The sequence below is a fragment of the Nelusetta ayraudi genome, unplaced genomic scaffold, assembly GCF_046127955.1.
Source record: "Nelusetta ayraudi isolate G7.1 ecotype Tasmania unplaced genomic scaffold, CSIRO-AGI_Nayr_v1 ptg000050l, whole genome shotgun sequence".
NCBI lineage: Eukaryota > Metazoa > Chordata > Actinopteri > Tetraodontiformes > Monacanthidae > Nelusetta > Nelusetta ayraudi.
Genome location: NW_027466100.1, coordinates 2,476,637 through 2,498,573, shown reverse-complemented (window position 1 = coordinate 2,498,573; position 21,937 = coordinate 2,476,637). Strand labels below are relative to the sequence as shown.

General features: G+C 42.5%; 3 protein-coding genes across 3 annotated transcripts; 1 reads left to right on the top strand and 2 right to left on the bottom strand.

Moving 5' to 3' along the window:
* Positions 1-4,006: 4,006 nt before the first annotated feature.
* Positions 4,007-8,384, bottom strand: LOC142895961 (beta-1,4-N-acetylgalactosaminyltransferase 3-like). Its single transcript, XM_076037338.1, has 8 exons — positions 8,205-8,384; positions 8,007-8,116; positions 7,353-7,612; positions 5,812-6,050; positions 5,320-5,473; positions 5,159-5,231; positions 4,926-5,079; positions 4,007-4,361 (listed from the first exon to the last, which is right to left on the bottom strand). Exons 1-8 carry the CDS (start codon positions 8,239-8,241, stop codon positions 4,210-4,212), a joined length of 1,179 nt encoding a protein of 392 aa, XP_075893453.1. The 5' UTR covers positions 8,242-8,384; the 3' UTR covers positions 4,007-4,209.
* A 1,518-nt stretch (positions 8,385-9,902) lies between these two features.
* On the top strand, positions 9,903-16,760 carry tmem43 (transmembrane protein 43). The gene is made up of 12 exons (XM_076037100.1): positions 9,903-10,025; positions 11,096-11,242; positions 11,356-11,490; positions 12,173-12,267; positions 12,778-12,827; positions 13,275-13,344; positions 13,449-13,519; positions 13,616-13,743; positions 13,832-13,906; positions 14,406-14,507; positions 14,627-14,744; positions 14,825-16,760. The coding sequence occupies exons 1-12, from the start codon at positions 9,975-9,977 to the stop codon at positions 15,025-15,027; spliced, it is 1,245 nt and encodes a 414-aa protein (XP_075893215.1). The 5' UTR covers positions 9,903-9,974; the 3' UTR covers positions 15,028-16,760.
* A 796-nt stretch (positions 16,761-17,556) lies between these two features.
* Positions 17,557-21,043, bottom strand: LOC142895765 (rho-related GTP-binding protein RhoA-B). The gene is made up of 5 exons (XM_076037040.1): positions 20,911-21,043; positions 19,888-20,045; positions 19,023-19,143; positions 18,379-18,509; positions 17,557-18,301 (listed from the first exon to the last, which is right to left on the bottom strand). The coding sequence occupies exons 2-5, from the start codon at positions 20,041-20,043 to the stop codon at positions 18,128-18,130; spliced, it is 582 nt and encodes a 193-aa protein (XP_075893155.1). The 5' UTR covers positions 20,044-20,045; positions 20,911-21,043; the 3' UTR covers positions 17,557-18,127.
* Positions 21,044-21,937: the final 894 nt, after the last annotated feature.

Here is a 21,937-nt window from a genome sequence, read left to right as displayed (position 1 = left end):
GCCACAGCCCAAGAAAAACGCACAGTAAGCATGCGCATCCTAGAAGACAAGTGATTTTTTGTTATTGATAACTTTTTGTTCTTAGTCATAGTTTAGTTAATTGTTTCTGAGATTCTGTTATTTAGCCCCTCTTAGAGAGTGATTTTTCATTTCTACTTTATTAGCCCTTTTGTATTCCTCCCAGTGAGCGCTTTTGGTTTCAATCTGTTTTAGTCTAGGTTTATCCTTAGTTATTTGTAGCTTGTCCCGTTTTCCTCCTTTGGAGTGATTTTTAGTTTATCCCTTGTTCTTCCCCATCCTCGGCCCTTTATCCCTCGAGCAACTTATATCTTGCCCTTTTGTTTCATTGATTAGGTACTCTAGGATTTTCACAGCCTGGTTATTTTGATCACTTGGTTTAGAGGTGTATCGCTTGTTGGGTTCAATAAATATCTTTGCCTCTCACTACCCTCTGTGTCTGAGTCCTGCCTCGAGTACCAGCCTGACACCAACAGAATAAAGATGTGTTTGATGGATCTAGCATCTGAAAATTTCCACAAACACTTCTGGCTTCAACAGTGCACTGCACTGTTCCATCTCTACCGACTGTGTTTGCTGAGTGGGGCTTCAGCGTCGCAAGGCCGGGGGGGCACTAAGGGGAGCCGGTTTGTTTTGGGTCAAACCCCGAAAGTGTCAAACACGGTCTGATGGAACCGCCTTACCAACTAGAACACAATTCTCTCAGAATATGGGGCTGCTTGTGCTTCTCTTCATCCCAAAAGCAAAAAGAGCTGAAGGTTCTTGGGTGTCAAACCCAAAACAAAGAGGACCTATGCACTGTTTCCAAAAGCACTGATAATCCAAACCATTGTTACTGATACTGGTATTCCGTCTCTGACAAAAAAAAAAAAATCCAATGTCCAATAAAAAGCCTTTTTAATTAAACAAACAAAAAAACATAAGAAAAACATGTACAGTTGAGGCAAAAATTATTAGCCCCATGGAATTATGGAAAATTTTTCTAAAACAATTCTCCTCAGTCGCATGGAGCCTTGTTGAGGTGCATGACATCATGAAAAAAGAAAATGATATTTTGAGTGATAATATGCAGAAATCTACTCACAGTCTGTCCTCATGCCATCACTACATCTTCCAAAAGGGCAATAATCCAAACCATACATCAAAATTAGTCAAACAGTTCCTGAAGGATAGCAAGACCACGGTCTTAGAGTGGCCCGTGCAAAGCCCAGTCCTTAATCAGATTGAGAATCTGTGGCAGGTGCTCAAAGTGAATGTCCATGCTTGGAAACCATGCATTTTTGACCAGCTGGAGCAATTTGGAATGAAAGAATGGGGGGGAATCCCAGAGGATACCTGTGCCAACCTAGTGAAGAACTACTCTAATAGGTTGTGCTCAGTTGTGGCTCAGAAAGGGTTCACTTTTGGACGTCTCATTTTTGCTCTTTCTTGTTTAAACTCAGTGTATCAGTAAAATATATTTACCAAACTTGGTGGACAAACACTTGTTCTCAATGTTCATTTGAGAAATCAAGAATTTGTCTAATTTCACAAGACTTTCACAGGCGTTTATCAGGGACATCTCAAACAAGAATGTCAGAGCAGCTAAACAAAGACCAAACAGATAGCAGAGAAGAAGAAGAAGAAGAAGAAGTTGGATATGTATGAGAGACTGACTCCCTTTCGTGGATGCTTGATGTCACAAACCGCTAACAAGGTGTAAACATATCACGGTGTGCCAAAGACCAATTAAAATATGCAGTGATAAAGCCCTCTAGTGGTCAGAATGTATAATGCAGAGGACGGTGACTTTAGTCCTTGTTTTCACCAACTTTCTGGGCTATCGTGTAAATACAAGGGAACACAATGTTGTGTTGAGGTGCCTGGCTCAACACAACATTGCGTGTTTGTTTATTGGAAGAAGTCTCGTCTCTGGATGCAATCAGTTTTATTCCAATAAGTGAATGAGATATGACGACCTGAGGGGCTCATATCCTGAAGTGGGAGAGAAACATGATCGACGCCCGTCGAGAGAGGAGACCAGCAGTAATTGACCACGAGGCTTCATGGACACCTGCTGGAGGAGTGGATCCACGGATTTGAATGTTGAGCCAGCGCTGAGGACAACGGAACTCACCTTCAATGTAGGCGGTGTGGTAGGAAAGTGAAAGAACAAGCAAATAATGTTGGAGCCCCAACAAAATAAAAACTGATCTCAGAAAAAAAGAAAAAAAGTCAACAGGTTCACTAAATATAACAAGACACTTTATTTTTTTGTTTTATTCATTTTTGTGCGCACTTTATTATTTTTCATACAAAAATAGTAATGTTGTTTGTTGTCATGCTGTTTGTAGGGTTACACCTGCATGGACACAGGATCAGGTCATCTCTTTAGACTCAGATGATTGTTTTGGTTGCTGTCCATAGAGAGAATGTAAGTCCTGAGTCCTGAACTCAACTGCCGAATTGGAGTCATTCGTGGCAGCGACCGGCTGATCTGTTTCATCTAGTTGTTCCACATGCCACGTTTGGAGTCATAGTAGTGGAAGAAGTTTTTCATGTACAACCTCTCCACCTCCAAGCCTGCCTGAACGACCCTGGAACAGAGAGCAGTCTGGTTAGATTTCTTCATGATACTTGTACTACTTGTACTTGTGTTATACTTCTGCAACGCCCTTTACGCTGGACTTAACCATTCTCTCCTCCAAAAACTCCAGATGGTCCAGAATGCAGCAGCATGCCTTCTCTCAGGCACCTCCACACACTCCCATATCACACCTGTCCTCTGCTCCCTCCACTGGCTTCTGGTGCAGTTCAGAGTGGAGTTCAAAATCCTCCTGTTTGTCTTTAAGGCCATTCATGGTTTGGCCCCAGCCTACCTCAGCAAACTGATTACTGTTCACCATCCGGACTCTGCGCTCCACTGATAACACCCTCTTGGGTCGTTCCCAGGTCCAAATACAAGAGACCTGACATTTGCCATTCTGGGCCCTAAGCTGTGGAACTCTCTTCCAGCACAATTGCAAGCTGTCACTGAACTCACAGCTTTTAAGACTCAGTTAAAAACTCATTTATTTAGCCTGGCATTCTATACATAACCACTGACTGGACTTCTGCTTATTGGTTTTGCATTTTATTCTTGTTTCTTATTCTTATTTTTATTTGCAGGCTATTGGAAGGTGCTATATAAATAAAATTTGATTGATTGATTGATTGATTGATTGATTGTGCTGTCTAATGTATTGCTGTGCTTCAGCCTTATAAAACACAAAATAAGCCATCAGGGGGATTTCTATTTCTTTCACTTTTTCATGAAATTCTGCTCAAATCTAAAATAGGTTTAAGCCTGTCGTGATGGTTTTTGGTGGCATTCAAAAACAAACAGATGTGAACACAAACAGGTCATGTTTTCTTATTTAGCCGAATGCTTTGTCTATTCTCACTGCCCCTCGGATCACAACCACATTCTGATGGATTTTTCTTCTCATTCTTTTCAAATATCTGCATTTGATTGCTTGTTAAATGAAAATTGTCTCTCCTAGCTGTTGCAAATGTGACCTGCACCAACTTTATTCTATACTTTATTTTCCCTGGTAGCTTGTTTGTGATGTGTTAGCGTGACCTACAACACTGGGTGTGCAGGCTTGCAGATGGTGGCCTGGCAGCAGACACCTTCACACACTTCTTACTCAAAGCTTCAGTAACAGTGAACTCTGCTGGTAACAAACGAAACTTCAGTCAAATGAAGGAGGTTCATTATTTGAAGCAAGGAATTTAACTAAAGTTCATAGGACCGCACATAATCAAGAAAACTGCACCGGAGCATAGATAACTGCACATACTCTCTCTCTCTGTCTCTCTCTCTGTCTCTCTCTCTCTCTCTCACACACACACACACACACACACACAGTCATATTATTTTTCCCTCCACACAAAATAAACAAAGTTGTAAATATTCCTAAAATGAAAACTATTTTAAATCATTTTTTCACAGTTGCTGCTTCAAACATCATGTATCACATATTTCTTTTTTGCACGGAAACAAGCTCCACAAGCAGTGATTCTATGGAATTGAAATTCAGGATTTGAAGTGAATCTTCAGTGTAACACTGCCATCAATAAACAGCAGTGAGTTTTCATTGAACTAAATAAAATAAATAAACAAACAAAGGAAAATAATGCTGGTTCTGTGGAAGCAACAGATGCAATTGTTTATGTTGTGCAGAAATGAACCCATCTGTCGATCAGCTCCCAGTCCTCCCCTCCCCAGCGATCTGTGTATTCTTTAGTGTTCATGCCTCCCACTGCATCCAGGTCTGACTTGTAGATCCCCAACAGACCAAAACCGTTCACTTCCCAGAACCCTGCAACAGACAACCGAACCTAGTCAAGGGAACCTAAACCAGACACACTCTTAGAATCTTGCAGAGATCTTAATCATTACAATTTTCTTCCCCGGAACAACTAGTTTCGCAATGCGAAAGTCATGGTATGGGGATCCTGATAGTGTTTGGTTTTTTTTGTGTGTTTGTTTTACCAACTACTCATCATGGGATTAACTGTCCCTGTATCTTCTGTTTCTGTTTTATATAATGATTCATTTTTTAGAACCAAAAGTTAAGCTTATCAAAATGCCTCACCCAACAAAAACCCAAGAAAAAACAACTGTAACTGGTCTTCATTACATAACTTTAACACATCAGTCATTTTTTAAATTCAAAATTTAACTAAAACATTTCATTTTCTCTCTCTCTCTCTCTCTCTCTCTCTCTCTCTCTCTCTCTCTCTCTCTCTCTCTCTCTCTCTCTCTTTTTTTGAATTTTTTTTTTTACAAAAAGTACTGATCTCACAATTACTTTAATGCATAAAGGTTCAAGGAATTATAAATACAATATAAATGAAGGAAGAGTAGCTGCATTTTGGTCTACCTCTTGCTTCTTGAGGCGTCGAACCACAATCCAGTCTCATGATTATCGGAGCAAACACCATGTGTCCCTCTACAGTGTGCTTCCTGATAGTATCAATGATGGAGTGAGGGAATTCCATGTGAAGGTCAAAGAGGAAAATAATGCTGTGTTTATCCTGAAGAAAAATAAAGGAGGCACGGGTGAAAAAATATTATCTATCACTTCATCCCTATCGTTCATTTTGCAATACTCACTTGGACGAGGTTGATACCCTCCTGCAGACCAGCGGCGCGCTGAAAATTTCCTCTCAGCCCTTTGTACCGGTACCTGATGAATCAGCCACATCTTAGTTGTGAAACATGCACATCAATTACAATGAGTGTGACAACGCAACACTTAATACACTTGCTGATACATGGGGATGGTGGAGCTCTGCAGAGCCGTCTCTACATCAGTGTCAGTGCTGCCGAAGTCAATAATGATGAGGTTGAGGTTGGGGTCTCCGGTTATTCGGAACAACTTTTCCATTTCAGAGATGAGATGATTCACCCACCGTCCCTGGTTTTTCACTGGAAGAGACAGAGAAAATAGAAGATTTGACTGAACAGACTTTACTGTAGATAAGCCTGCTCAGGGGTGAGTCAGATTGTTCCATGCACAGTATTGTCACTTTTAACACTTTCAAGTCAAACACAGTGGGGTCTACATATTGAGACTAATCAATGTTAATGAAGCAATCATTTTATTTACATGGTTAGAAATGTGCTTATTGATGTCTCCAAAAGTGAGACATCAATAATCCTGGTTTGTGCATCCTGAGGACTTGTGTTTTTAACAGAGGCTAAAACACTTCAACAAGTGTTGAATCCGTGTGAAGGATGTATGAAGCAGGAACGACGTTGGGTACCTGCTACTATGATGTGCACCGTGGAATCTGGAATCCAGTCGAGACCAACTGGGTTGCACAGCACTGACTTGTTGGCCCTCTTAACACTCAGTGTAGGTTTGCGGCGAGTGCCAATGTAGCGTGACAGTCGCAGAAGCTGGCCATTCAAGTCTTTCACTTCAAGTTCCAGGAGATAATGACTGCTATGGGTACCATTGGCACGCTTCTCCACGTTCACCACACGCAACAGTGTGAACATGCTGCATGAGCGCAAGGTAAAAACATAAATAATTAAGATTTAGCCAGTTTAGAGGAACTGTGTGCTAATTAAATGACAGCTATTTCTCCATTTTCATGTCTCCAGGCCGACGTCTTAGAGCAGTCCAGGAAAAGAACACAGCCACTACTACACAAGCACCACTACCACACCACTGGAGCTGACTGTCCCATGTGAAGAAGGCAATGGCAATGAGAGGAAGAGACTAAAATATTGAGACCCTAACACTGAGCACAGACAAAAAGGGGTGGCAAATGTGGGTGCTTCCCATTAAGGTTGGGTGTAGAGGGTTCCCAGTGCAGTCGTATTGACACTATTCATCCTAACTGGGTAACTCAAAAGTACCTAGGATTGTAGAGGCAGCAGGAAGAGATTATTGTTCGCTTGCTACACAAGAGAGGAAGGTGGCAAGAGACCTCGAGATGATGTACACTGATTTGACCACCACTGCTGACCCACCAGTTGGAAGGTGTGTCAATGATCTCCCCTCCTCTGCATAATGTTGTCTGAAGATATACAGATGATACGGTGGTATTCATCCATGGAAAAATGTGCATGGAGTTGCAGGCAACATCGGTTACATAGCAGACTGGCCAGTCCACCATGCCTTGTGTTGCACAAAGATGAGTCAATGGCGACGCATTTAATTGTACCCCGACTGAAATCTTAAATGTTTTTCCACGTTTGCAAGCAAAGCTTCAAAAAAATATGCTGAAATGACACGATTCTCTTACATGAGACACTGCATGCCCAGTTGGATATGGTATATGTCTTCATTAAAGACCAGACCAAGGGCTAAAAGATCTACATCGGCATAAGAATTATGGATTAACCACCCAATCGAATTGAAAAACAATACACACCATAAGAACTCCTGTCTTGGCACTTAAAAAAATGGATTCCCGAGTGGATTCCTGTGATGAACTGGCGACTTGTCCAGGGTGTCCCCTGGCCTTCGCCCTAAGACAGCTGGGATAGGCTCCAGCAGACCCCCGTGACCCTGAGCTCGGGACTAAGCGGGTATGGAAAATGAATGAATGAATGGATTCCCGAGTAATCATAGTTGCCTGCACTGATTCGCTGATAGAGATTCTGCCCATGATTACTGAATTTCTCAGGTCTGACTATAATTGTTATGAGTGCACACTGTACTTTTCCCTTGAGTCTGATTTCAAAAGTGTTCTGTAGTCATATAATTACTAATTTAAAAAGCAGCTGACTTCGTGACCCAGGTATTGCAGGTCAAATAATAATAATGATGAAAAAAAAAAAACAGGGTCCTTACCCAGTGTGCTTTTTGTTCAGTTTTTCCATGTAAGCCTGGACCAGGGGAAGAGTCTCGCTGGAGTTGAGCAACAGGTTCCCTTTCATGGTACATTGAAAATCAATCCTATCAGATATTTGCTCCTGAAGGTCAAAATTTGTGTCATTGGTTTGAGCCGGATCCCTTATCAGAGGTAATTTCTCTGTGTCGAAGCAGCTGTCCTGTTTCTCCACTTGCGTGAGCCGGGTGTAGTCATTGGGGTAGATGTAGGTTAAATGCACCTGAGCAAGATAAAGTACAACTTTGTCACAGCTATGACAGTTTCCTGATGAGTCATGAGATTTGAACTACAATTTTATTTTTCCAGCCTATCATGTACAAGATGCAGTTTAGATTAGAAAAAAAAATCTCAGAAATTGCAGACTAATCTATTGACCAAAACCAATTTTAATCACAGGGTGCAATTAAAAAAAGGAACCACAGATTAAAAAAAGAGAAATTTCCACAAGTACTGGTTGATAGAGCACTGAGACTAGTTACTAGGTTATCATCAGAAAGTCTAAACAAACTGACTTATTATAACAGAGAGCAAATTCTGGATGAATGAGAAGTTCTGTTAACTAATTATTGAAACATACTCAGCTTGAAGAAGACAAGTGTTAAGTAATTACGTACCAAATGTATTCCTTTGTAGCGTTTCACAGTTTGACCTTTCATTGTGTAGGTGGGCTTGTACAAGCATTTGGGCAAAACGCCATCCAAGAAAATGCTGCTAATCGAACGCACTGCAAGCAAACAAGTTTGAGACACATTCAGAGGGAAGAAACGAGCTGAGGAAGATTTTTTTGACTGTGGGGAAAAAAAGTCTCATACCTTTGTGGAATGTTTCCCGAGGATCCTCCCTCTTCATGTCCACTGTGACTTTTGGTTGTTCAGTGGGGGTGTACTTGTGGCTCGCAGACGTCTGTGGTATCTCAGTCACACTGCCAACAGACTCATCTGTGGGATGAAGTCCCAGTGCAGGAGAATAAATGCTCCTTATTTACAAATAAGCAGAATCAATTTTCAGTCTCAGCATCTTTGCAGGCGAGAGACAAACAACAAAAGAATATTGTTAAACTTACTACAAACCAGGTGGCAGGCTTGGCCTCTTGGCATAGGTGAAATGGGTGGTTGCATGGGCGTCATCTGCTAGAAGCGGCTAGTCCGGTTTCCTCCCACATCCCTCTGTGTGTGTGTGTGTGAAATTTAATTTCACACTAACCCTAACACTAAAGGACAGCAGGAACAAGATGATTAGGATTTATTATAAATATTAACATTAGTGAAAGTTTGCTGTCCTCTAATTCATAGCAATGGCGACAGGCCTGTTATTAAAAGGTCACCCTGAAAACACTGAATAATAATATATATGTACATACATGAATTTGATCGTTGGGTAATTTTCAACATATGACCTGATTGCCAGGAAACATTTGGACCCATTTAAACGATTATTTTCGGCGATCACCTATCAAAGTTTTAGAGTTAATAAGTGGTAATGCACATGTGGTTGATAGTTGCACTGACTAAGTAATACTGTAATATTACAGTATTACTTAATACTGTAATACAATATTAAGTTTCACTAACTTAATATTTATCCCTGTTAAGTAAAGGCAGAAATGCTTAACCAAAATCAATATATTTTTGAGTTAACACGTCTTTCTTTGTATTTAATTTTGATTAACTTCTTTAAATAAGTTATCAACTAAAACAATGTACATGTAACAAATTGTATTTTCTATGTTGAAAAAGCTCATGTTTTTAAGTCAGACTTGCCCCCATTTTAGAAATTTCAGGAACTTTAAAGCAGGTTGAAATCACTTTGTGATATTTTAAGTATGATCTTTTCCTAATAGGGAACTGCCCTCGGTCCTGCTACAAACCAGGTGCAGGCTTCGCCTCTTGGCATCGGTGATAAGGGCGGTTGCCTAGGACGCCATCTGCTGGAGGCGGCTACTCCGGCTTCCTCCCACAGCCCAAAAACATACATATGAGGCAAATCGGTAACTGAATTGGCCTTAGGTGTGTGTGTGTGTGTGTGTGTGTGTGTGTGTATGTGTGTGTGTGTGTAGGCTTTACACTTCCGCTCAACTGCATCTCAAGTCACATCTTTGTTGAGTGACGTACAATATATTTTTAAAACATGCATTACTATATGTATGCATTTAATGCATATATATATGTCTGACACATATCATGTGTTCAACTACTTGAGTATCCAATCCGATCCCATTTTCCAAGAAAATGTTGACTTCCCCCAAAGCACTAATTTAAAATCACGTACAGTATAACCACAATGACCCTTTTTGGAAGAGCTTTATTTTGAAATGCTCTATCACAATTTTCTGCAACGTCACATATTTCATAAAATATGCTACAAAGACGGAACAAGTTTATGTAATACGCGACGTCGAATAAGGAACATATTAACAGGCAGTTGATATGAAATCACTTCCTGGTTTCAACGGCTTCTGTAGGGCAATCACACATGCGGAGACAGGTCGCCGCGAGTTGATCCGGAACACCGGTCTACGTTGTGTATTATGTCAACTTCCGGTTGCCGCGCACACACACACACACACACACCGGAAGATTTCTATGTTGAGCGTTGGAGCAGAGAAAGGGGTAGCAATGTCTTCAGCGGACGCAGTAAGTCATGCACTTTCTTTTGCTTTAACGGACTATCATGACCTACTGCGGGTTTATTTGACGATGTATGTTCAACCAAACGGCAGGTTTCCCGACTAATGCCTTTATGAACGTGGCTTTTCTTCTTAAACGTTTGCTAACTTTTTTGACGTCAGGTCGGAGTGAATCGTTCTGACATTTGGCTTCGCTCAGCCAAGTATTACACCAACACATTTTTTGCATTGTGTGTAGTGAACTAGAGTTTGTCTCGCACAGCTCTGGCTTTGTCGCGCTATGAGAGAAAAATAGTCACGGGGCAAAAAAAAAAAAAAAAAAAAAAAAAAAAGAGCAGTCGTCCCTTAGTTGTCCCGCCCAGCTCAGCATCAAATGCCTTTCACATTACACTGATGGAAGCCATATGCGCAGCCACAGCAAGCTGGGTGCACCTGGCAAACCGCTGGTCGGTCTTTGCACTGGGCGCACTTCAACAGGTTCAACTGGCTTGCTGAGATAATTGTGTGTGTGTGTGTGTGTGTGTGTGTGTGTGTGTGTGTGTGTGTGTGTGTGTGTGTGTGTGTGTGTGACAAAATGGATGAAGTCTTACTGAGTTCGAGGGCAGTCTTTCGCGTAAATAGCTGAATATGGTAACTCCATGTGCAGGTGAGAAATGAATGGACATGATAGCTGAAGGACAAGGAGTAAAGAAAATACATTTTAGGGGCCATTCTATTGTCTTCTATGGTAGTAGTAGATATGTAACCTCGGAACTGACTTGGTTCACTGACAATATATGCTGTATGTATCAAATAGAGTATAGTGGACTTCTTTCTGTAAAGCCATGTTGGGATGGAAATGTGGTTATAATTCTTTGCATGGTCAACTATCTCACTCTGTGGAGTCTGCATCAGCAGCGAAACAAAAGGCATTGGCACAATTGTCTATTTTGCACATATTGCAGTCACGATGTTTCAGTCGTGTATATATATAATTTTTCCATTGTGGAATGCATTATTATTTCCTAATCATTACAGTGCACACAGAGCATTACATTGTGCTAATTGTCGGTATGTACCTCCTATCGTTTCCCTAAGTTTTCAGGACGGGACCCAAACACACACAGTTGCGTAACTGTCAAAGCCAACCCTGGGTTCCTGGAGCGGCTGGGCAACACTGCAGGAGGAACTGCCTTTGGCGTTGGGTTCTTCTTCCTCTCCATTTATCTTCTCTTCACCAATGAGGTTAGGACGCGCTCTCCCGACGCAAACAGTCACGTCCCAATGTTGAGTGAGACATTTTTAAGGAAGCAGACTTGACTCGATGCTTCTTGTGCTCTCATCGTGTCTGTGTTCAGGGTCGGGTTCTGCAGACGGCGTCCTCTCTGGACGAGGGTCTCTCTCTGGTTTTGCCCTTGGGTGCCTCCCCCAGCCTTGACCTGCACAACAACGATCAGCTAGTTCATCTGTCTGCACGGTTGCGAACCTCACAGGTTGACTCCTTTCTCTTTCTATTTGTGTCTTTTCCGGTTTTAGCCATCGTGTTAGACGCCACTCTCCGTTCATGCATTCAGCATAAACCTGCCGCCGCTGCTGGTGTGCCTCCAGTTTCATAATCATCCTCTCTCTCTCTCTCTCTGTCTGTCTGTCTGTCTGTCTGTCTGTCTGTCTGTCTGTCTGTCTCTCTCTGTCTCTCTCTGTGTCTCTCTCTCTCTGTCTCTCCCTGTCTCTCTCTGTATCTCTCTCTCTCTCTCTCTCTCTGTCTCTCTCTCTCTCTCTGTCTCTCCCTGTCTCTCTCTCTCTCTCTCTCTCTCTCTGTCTCTGTCTCTCTCTCTCTCTCTCTCTGTCTCTCCCTGTCTCTCCCTGTCTCTCTCTCTGTCTCTGTCTCTGTCTCTCTCTCTGTCTCTCTCTGTCTCTCTCTCTCTCTCTGTCTCTCCCTGTCTCTCTCTCTCTCTCTCTCTCTCTCTCTGTCTGTCTCTGTCTCTCTCTCTCTCTCTCTCTCTCTCTCTCTGTCTCTGTCTCTGTCTCTGTCTCTGTCTCTGTCTCTCTCTCTCTCTGTCTCTGTCTCTCTCTCTCTGTCTCTCTCTCTCTCTCTCTCTCTCTCTCTCTCTCTGTCTCTCTCTCTGTCTCTCTCTGTCTCTCTCTCTCTGTCTCTCTCTCTCTCTCTCTCTCTAGCCTCTCCACGACCCCAACTACAGAGTGGAGGTCCAGGCTGTGAAACTGAAGAGGGAGGTGGAAATGTATCAGTGGGTGGAGTACCAGGATAGCAAGTAAGTCTGCTGTTTGCTGTGATTGGCTCAAGAGTGTTAAAAGCCGTAGTGGCCATGCAGCCCTGCTAGCAGCAACAACAGCAATAATAATAATTTTAAGTGGCTTTTTAAAACACTCAAGGTCATCGCACACAAGAGCGTAATTAAACAAGACAAAGCAATGAAGTTGCTGTATAGCTGCAAATTTAAGCACAGAATTAAAAAAAAAAAAAGACATAATAAAAAACAAAGTAAGACTAGGAAATGGCAGCATGAGCTAGTAAGCAAGTGCGCGCTGGTAAGTCTTTTGTGGAAGACACTGACTTATAACCTGAAGGGGAGGAAGGACCAGAGGGGCCCAAGATGGAGAGGGAGACACAGGTTGGATTTGGAAAACGTCATTAGTGTGAAAAGATGTGTTGACAAGCTCGTCCAGTCTGTGTTTCTCTCAACGGACACACGTTACCTATTGCTGCACGCTTCACTTCCCCGGCGCGCTCTGTGTGTTTCTGACGCTGCCGCTGATTCCAGGGACTACAAAGAGAACGGGGAGACGAAAACGGAGACGACTTATACGTACAGTGAGTTCTTCCTACGGTCACTTTCATGTGTTGAATGTAATGGGAAGGAAATAGAAAGGTAAGAACCAGCTGGTGGCTGGTGCAGTGTATACTGCCGGGCAAAGCAATTATTACTCAGCGCTCATTAATAATATGATGCATTCTATTTGGTTCCCAACCTTTAGCAAGAAACAGCGCACTGTGTTGAAACGTGTACAGTATTTCTAGTATGTGCAAAGACTTTGTTCTTTATCTCCTAGCAGCTCTTCCTCAGGTGGTAGCTCGAAACGTCACGAGATAAACAATAAACTCTTTGCATCGGAGCCACCTGGTGTTGCACACCTTCTTTCTTTCTTTTCTTCATACCTGACTTACTTTAGCCCACTGTACATTTTTTGTTTGTGCGTGAAACATATATTTCTGGTGACTGGCTGAACGAATCTTCTTGCTGTAACTCTTTTTCTTTAGACACAGAGTGGAAGTCAGACTTGATCAACAGTCGTCATTTTGACAAGGAAATAGGCCACCAGAACCCAAGGTGCTCACTTATTATCATTCTGCTCTCTTCTTGCAACATAAGGAAGTTTTGTTTTTTGTAGTGTTTGTGTGTCGCTCATCCTTCATTACACCCTTGAATCTCAGTGCGATGGCAGTGGAGAGCGTCACAGTGGTGGCCCCTGAAGTCAGAGTTGGACCTTTCGTTCTGTCTAAAGGTGCCACAGCCATGAACGCACAACCGACACAACATCATCTGTCACAGTGTTGCCATTTGACTCAGAAGTCACTGGTGCTCTCTGTGTCATCTGCAGGTCTTGTGGAGATGATAGATAACTATCAGACGCTGAGCCTGAGGGACTTCACTGCCACCAACGTGGACCCCTTCCTCAGTATTCACGACGATTATTTCTACCACACTCAAACCCCTCGCAAGCCAGAGGTGAGCTCGGCCTGTTGAGGAGTGCTTTTGCTCTTATTGCGCTGCCACGTAGTCGAGCTTTATCGCTGTGTTCTGTTCCTTCCAAAAGGTTGGAGACGTGCGTGTCAGGTTCTCCTTTGCTGGGCTAAGCAGTGAGGCGTCTGCTCTGGGACCAGCTCACACCGTAAGTCTGCAACATGGAGCGTTCTCGCATTATTTAGGATACACTGAGATTCTAAGACACCAAATCTAGTCAGCGGCTCTGTATTGGCATCAGGTAAACACGCCAATCGAAATATTTTGTGGTCTGATTGAAATTTGCTTCGGATTGAGAGGGGAGTGGTTTGTGCCAGTCCTTAATCTGAACCTGGTCCATGCAAACACTCGTTTGGTTGGGGTAAAATAATCCTTGTTACACATACCTGTGTAATAACTGTTTAGTAATTATACAACACAAACACTGTTTGATTAAAAAAAAAAAAAAAAAGCCACTCAACCTGACTTTATTTAGTTATTTAAGTACTCCAGATCTAAATAAATAATAAAACGTATTGTGGTGACATTAACGGTAGAATAAAATATTTAAAAAAAATTTTTTTTTTACAATTACATAGTTTGAGAAAACCCATCTACAAATGTTTTTTTGTTTTTTTTTTAATTAATAAAGTTTTTTTTTTTTCTAGGTCAGTATTGTGGCAAAGCAGAAAGGAGACCAGCTGCTGCCTTACAAAACCAAGGCAGGCGACACTCTGGAGATCCTGTACCTGGAGGAGCTCTCTGCAGAGGTTCTTTGATGTTGTGGATTGAGTTGAGCCTCGTGGTTCGACGTGTTCACTTGAGCTTCGCCTCATCCTCTGTTTTGTCTGTGACTCGTCTTGCGGCCGACTGCTTTGTGTCCTTGCAGGAGGTTTTTGCGAAGGCGCACAAGTACAACAGTATGAAGGCCTGGGGCGTGAGAGCTGCCGGCTGGGCCCTCATGTTCCTGAGCATATGGCTGACTGTGAGAATCGTCTACACGCTGGGTAAACAAAGACCCTCGGCTGCCGATGCGCTCTGCTCGCCGCTCGCGTCTCTCTTTGCTAACGCCGCTGTCCTCCCACAGTGGACTGGGTTCCTCTCCTCCGAGAGCTGGTGTCCGCCGGGCTGATGATCTTCGCCACGTGCGTCTCCACCTCCCTGTCGCTCCTCACCATCGCAGCGGGTTGGCTCTTCTACAGGCCGCTGACGGCCGTGGCCCTGGGAGCGCTGGCCTCGGTTCCAGTGCTTCTCGTCCGCTACAAACTCCCGGCCAAGAAGAACGAGTGACTAGTTCACTGATGAGTATTCCTGCTCCCGCCTTATCAGTAGTGTGCAGCCGCTTACTCTGCGGTAATAACAGTGCAACCATGTTGAGGCCATCAGTTCGAAACGTCCAAGTTATTCAAAAGCAATGAGTTAAAAAAAAAAAAAAATAGTGCTGTGCTGTGCATTGGAAGTATGTTCAAAAATAGAAAATGCAGTAGCGTGCGCAAGCTGTTGGCAGGTGTGAGAAATGCTGTTAAGATGGAGCGCCTTCTGAATTCAAGTGTTGATAGTTTTCTATTAGTTAATGAAATGCAAAGTGAAGATTGCATTTCTTTGTAGAGAATCCAGCGCCACTGCTTCAGAATCATTTTGGAGCGAATGAGACGTCGACCCGTTTGAAAGTATTTTTTACTCCAGAGCATTTCTTCATGCGTGCCGAACATCCTTGCACAGCACTGCATATCAACGAAACCCCTGCACACAACACCGTTATCCTAAAAATGTTTGCTGACACTGGGATTGATGAACTTCAAGATCCTGGTGATTGGAAATGAAACACAAGGGATGATTCAGAAATAGTTCCACTGGCCCATTGGAAAGTGGCCTGTTTGTAGATAAACAATGTGTTTTTTTCTGTTATTTAGCACTGTGCAGACAAGTTGCCAGACCAGCCTGTGGTACAGTATTTGACAGAGGCCTCTGAGGATCAACACTCTTCTCTGTTCTACCAGAGTTCTGTCCAAGGTGGTCGTTTCTGCACTATTTTACAAACCTTTGGATCTCTTAAGCAATCAAGTACTGTTGTTTGTCAGCCAGGGACGGTAATATTAAAGGGTCATTGGTCAAACTCCTGCATTACTCCTGCAGGGTGTTTCATTTCCAAGACGTTCATCCACTTGAAAAGTTGTTTCTTGAAATGCACAAAACCCATTTTTTATTCTTTGGATATTTATCTTACAACTTCAAATGATTGTAGCCTCACTTGTATTTGTCAAAGAGTTGTTTTTTTTTTTTGCTCCCTTTGCTAATTTACACATAGATGTACTGAAATTCATGGGCAAACAGAGCAGCCTTGCAATAAATCTACCTCAGAGAAAATGACAACTTCTGTCTGAGAAGAGCTGCCTGGTACTTGGGAAGACGGTTGACGGTTTTCATGTTCGAAGGAGGTTTTGCAGTCTGCCAAAGACATGAAGAGTAAACTTGAGTCTACAACTGTGTCCAGCCAGGGGACAAATGTCTTCTGGATGTTTTCTTTCTTTTTTTTTTTTAACTCTCATTGGAGAGGACTGTGAACCAGCGCATGTCATCAATGAAGGTTCAGAGGTTTGAGGGTTTAACTGCTCCAGACGGATCCACACTTGTGGAATCTCGAAACTTCTGTATTTTGGCAATTTAAAAGACACGATTGGGTTAAATAAAGTTGGGATTAATTGCAGGGCTGTTTCTGCTTCAGTTTTATCGATTAAATTACGAGTTTGTTGCATTGTGTGTCTTTGTGTGAGGCAGGTTTACATGTATCACTCGTTTCTTTATGGAACTTTGTGTTGATAGTCAAAGTGTAACAATAGTCATAATCATGTACTTCAACTCACAAGGCATTGTCTAGATGAGGGACGTGTGCACTGAGTATCAATTTTCATACATTGCAAACACATTTTTTTTGTTAATTCAAAGCACTTTGTCTGTGAAATACCAAAAAATGAAAGTTGCAAAGTGGCACTGCATTGTAAATTAAACACTTTTGTATTACATATTTATGTCTTAAGTGTTCATTTCGGGTGTTGACTTGACATGAATGAAGATGCGCTTGATCTTTTGGAATTATGAACATAGGGGTTAAGGTGTACAGAAGATATTAGCAAAAAACAACATTACAAGTAACCACTTGTAAGGCGCAGTGGTCAGCGCTGCTGCCTCACAGCAAGAAGGTCGTGGGTTCGATTCCGGGCCTGGGACCTGCGTGGAGTTTGCATGTTCTCCCTGTGTCTGCGTGGGTTCTCTCCGGGTTCTCCGGCTTCCTCCCACAGTCCAAAAACATGCATGTGAGATCAATTGAACACCTACGGACTCTAAATTGTCCGTAGGTGTGCATGTGAGTGTGAATGGTTGTTTGTCTCTATGTGGCCCTGCGATGAACTGGCGACTTGTCCAGGGTGTCACCCTGCCTTCACCCTAAGACAGCTGGGAGAGGCTCCAGCAGACCCCCGTGACCCTGAATAGGAATAAGCGGGTATAGAAGACGAATGAATGAATAAACATTACAACTAAAGTTTTAGGTGAGTGAAATGTGATTTTTACAGTTTGACTCCACTGTGGAGTGTTTTTGCTCAGCATAGCAGTGTGTACTCAAAAATCCAAGTCTTCTCCAGAAGTTTTTACATAGCAGGTTTTTCTTTACATTAATAAAAAAAACAAAACAAAACAAAACCTCAATGGCTTGTATAGACCATTCGTAAGTGACCCTTCGATGTTCTGATTCGCTCACAGTCTCACACCACCGTGGGGTCTCGGACTGGATTCCGTGTTTATCAAGGAAAACAACTGATGGAGATTCTTACAAAGTCATTTATTACACAAAACACTAAGTTTAATTTGCATTTTAACAAAATGAGTTTCCAGTCCCTTATTGTGCACGTCGTCGTAATGCACAGGTGGTTTGCACGAAGCACACAAACAAATTTAGACTTCATGTGTGCGTCTGCTGAAATAATTAAGAGGACTGCAGGTCACAGGATACACGTCTGGACCGTAAGTTGGCCGTGAGCACATTCGTCAGACCAGCGAGCAGGGACGATGCATGTTACTGCTGGCAGGTGTGAAAGGTCCTCTGGCTGGCTTCTGGTTACATGGAACATGTTGGTAAAGAAAGTTTTATTATGGCAAATTTACTCATGTTAAAGTACAAAAAAGTATTTTCCATTACCTTAAAATGGAATACCGACAGAACCCGACTACTTCTGCTTAAGACAAAACAGTAAATCCATTACACCTTTAGTAAAAACGGGAAACAGTCTTTTGAGTGGGTGTATTGAGGGGGCCTGGGGAGGGGGGTGGGCTTAACCTAAAACGCTCCTTCATTGACCCCGCCCCCCCGCAGGAAGCAGTCCTCGCGCCCCCTTTACAGTAGGACACATTTACTGCTCTTCTTGCCCCGCCTGGCCTGCAGCGCCGCCCTGGTGGCCATCTCGAACACTTCCCTCACACCATCCTTTGTTTTCGCAGAGCACTCCATGTATCCAAAGGCACCGATCCGGTTGGCCATGTCCCGCCCATCCTCCGACTTCACTGGTTCCTGGCCAAACAACGGTGAGGTTATTTCATTGTGTAATGAGCAGGCTTCGCTCTTGGCAGACTGCTGGTTACAGTTACCTGCTTCATCTTGACGAGCTCCCGGCGAGTGTGCTCGTCGTTGCGTAGGTCCTTCTTATTACCCACCAGGATGATGGGAACGTTGGGGCAGAAGTGTTTCACCTCTGGGGTCCACTTCTCAGGGATGTTCTCTGAGTACGACAGGAAGAGTCAGACACAGCTGCATGTAGCTTCAGGCGAGTCAGAAACATGCTAACGAGCCGCTAAGATAAATGTCCCGCTTGATCTCATATCGTTCTTGAAACCTTCAGGGTAAAATCAGAAGACTACTAAGATGATAAATGTTACGTGTTGGGCCTTTATTAATCTGAGGGAGTAGGAATTCGTCCTAGCGGGAAAACTTTCTGATACAGCAGGTGTAAAAATGGTTTACTACAATTGTCACGAATTGACCCAATTTGAGAAGCAGGCAGAAGAACATGTGCGTATACAACAGTCTGTTTGCTTTGGGCTGGCCAGTGTTTAACGTTTACTGCCATCCATTTAGCCAATTTAATTAACCACACAGATGTCTCTATGAAATGACACACAAGACATCTGTTCACTGACAAGCACAGACACGCAGTTTTCTGCCCGGACATGTGACTCACCCATGTACTGCAACACTGACATGCACTAATCATCGCCAGTCGTTTTTCACTTACCGAGACTGTCAGGGCTGTCGATGGAGAAGCACATGAGAATGACATCAGTGTCTGGATATGAGAGTGGGCGAAGTCTGTCGTAGTCCTCTTGTCCTGCTGTATCCCAGAGAGCTAACTCCACCTAGCCACCCAAAAGTTAGCAAATACACAGAAAGAGACCACGTTGCTGCAGAGCTGTTGCTTGAAAATATTACTGAGAAATGAGCGCTCACTTAGTGCACATTAGAAACACAACTTCTTTTTTTTTTTAACATCTCCACTGTGTGCCTCCTTTTGATTTTGATTTTGATTTTTTTTTAAACAAATCAACAACACAAATTGTTGAAAAAAATAAATACAAAATACAATGGTAGGAGGCACATGACCAAATAATATTGGATAGAATAAAATTCAGATTTAACTGTAAAAGTAAAAAAAATATACATGTTTTTTTCTTTAAAGCAACATTGTGGAATGTTTCTAGCTTAAAATGTAAAAATAAATAAATAATAATAATCATAATTTTGACAATACACAGACTCATTGTTATAAGTTTATTATATAGAGAGAGCAGTGCCTCTTCCATCAAACAGGTTGACCTGATAAAGGACAATAATAATGGGAATAACTTTGGGTGCCTGTCTAGCAGCTGCTAGTAGCAATAACAGGCGCACTCAAGCTATGGTACGGATGTGATTCTCCCTGTTACGGCTCCCATAGTGTTGCATCAATCAAAACACAGTCAGAAAATATATGATGCTGCTACCATGTGCAATGTTAACAGAGTTTGTGTGTGAGAGAGAGGTGGTGGTGGTGGTGTGTGTGTGTGTGTGTGTGTGGGGGGGGGGGGGGGGGGGGGGAATATAAACATATTCTTGTTCTGTACCTGTTTGCTGTCAACTTCGATGTCAGCGACGTAGTTTTCGAACACCGTGGGCACGTAGACCTCCGGGAACTGGTCCTTGCTGAACACGATCAAGAGACAGGTCTTCCCGCAGGCTCCGTCTCCCACTATGACCAGCTTTTTCCTGATGGCTGCCATAACTGCACAATAAATGCAACAATTAATAGGACGCCTGCCGCGAGGAAACGACGAGCAGCGGGCAACCTTCAGCTGTGTTGACACAGCGCCAAACCAACACCCGAGGCGAAGTATTTGGCTTTCGGCGACAACATTAAGCGACGCTGCTGCCGTTTACAGTCAGCGACGTGACAAATATGAAGAAGTAAACGGCCAATGGCCGAGAAGGATCATTTTCACGAGAAATCGGAGTCAAACGGCGAACCCTTTTCCACGACGGTATATTTCCGCTTCGGTATCGCGGACCCATCCCGGCGTCAGGCTTGACAAATTATTTCGTTAACGCGTCTATACAATGTGTCAATTTAATTAATCACTGACCAAGGTAAAACTATCGTGTAGTTATAGTCCGGTGGTAATACATATATGGAAAGAGAGCAGGTTGACCCAAATTAAAGCCAGGAAGGAAGCTGTTTACCAACGCCTCGGAAGCTAGCCGTTTAGCTAACCAAGTAGCGTTAGCTGCCGGATGTGTGGCTACTTCGCAAAGTTTTCATCGCCTGGTCTGGTTCAAATACACGACTGAGTAACTTTGATAAAACAAATAAAAATAATTATAAAATACAACAACAATGTCGGTGTTTCACTCTGTTTAGCGCAGCTATCGTTTTGTGTGGAGCTGGTAACGCAGTGCGGCTAACTACCTGGGATTAGAATAACGGAAGTCAATGTGACTTTATAGGACCGTTAGTTAGCTAGCTAGTTTGAGCTAAATATCAAACGCATGTTTTATACAAAATATACATAAAGTATCGACATAGACTACCGAATAAAATATACCGAAAAGTAAAACGTCTTGTGTGACGTGTGCTAGTATAACATACTTACCAGAAGATTGGTATGAAATGTATCCAAATGACTTTGAAGTAGTGCTTTGTTGGCCTCCGCTGCTGCTCCCTAACTGCTGCTCCTGCTGCGGCGACAGGATTAACAGGAGTAGAGGGAAGTGAGGGGGTGGGGAGAAAAACTGCAAAAACAAGAAATTAAAAAGTGCCTTTTAAAATAATAATAATAATAATAATAATAATAATAATAATAATAATAATAATAATAATAATAATAATTTTATATTCTAATGTTCTAATGTCAGAATGGTAATTTTATAATTTAGTAGGACTGTGACACTGCAGGGCACACTTAAAAATGAGCAAAAAAAAATAAATAAATCCAAACGTAATTGATTAAATGCATTTTATTCTCCCACAGGATCTGTTTCAACTTTTCTAAGAAAGTATTATCTTTACAGGCAACCAGATACCAAAAACAGCCAAAAAATCCGGACCCCCAACTGCAGCTTTAAACACAGGACAAATAAGAATAAATACAGCAAATAAACAGAACCATAGAATAAATGCTTATGGCTCTCTTGCATGTTTTCAACAGACAAAAGCAGCTGGTTGATAATGTACTATGTAGTTTCCTGTCTGAATTTGCTGATAAATGCCCTCAAGCTGTCTTGATTCAGAGAGTTCGTTGGTTTCATTTCCTTCAATACTTCAATATGACTATTTATCTATTCACTTTTTTTTCTTCTAAAAACAAATTACTTTCTTCGAAGAGAAGTTGCACATCCAAAACACTTTAGAATAGGATATGACAATACACTCTTGAAGTACTCCTGGGTTCTCTCTGTGATATTGCTATGTTGAGATGAAATAAGTGATCGCAATCATGTTCTTCTTCGGCAGGATTTTGTCTGACAGCATGTGAGATGAGTGACAACGTTCTCTGGTTATCCAGTCGAGGACTGAAAAAATACCAACGTTAATGAACTGATATGGTTTCTATTGCTGCAGCAGTGTAATGATAACCTCTGAGGCTTTCTCTGTGTCTCCCTGAAAACCAACGGTCCACA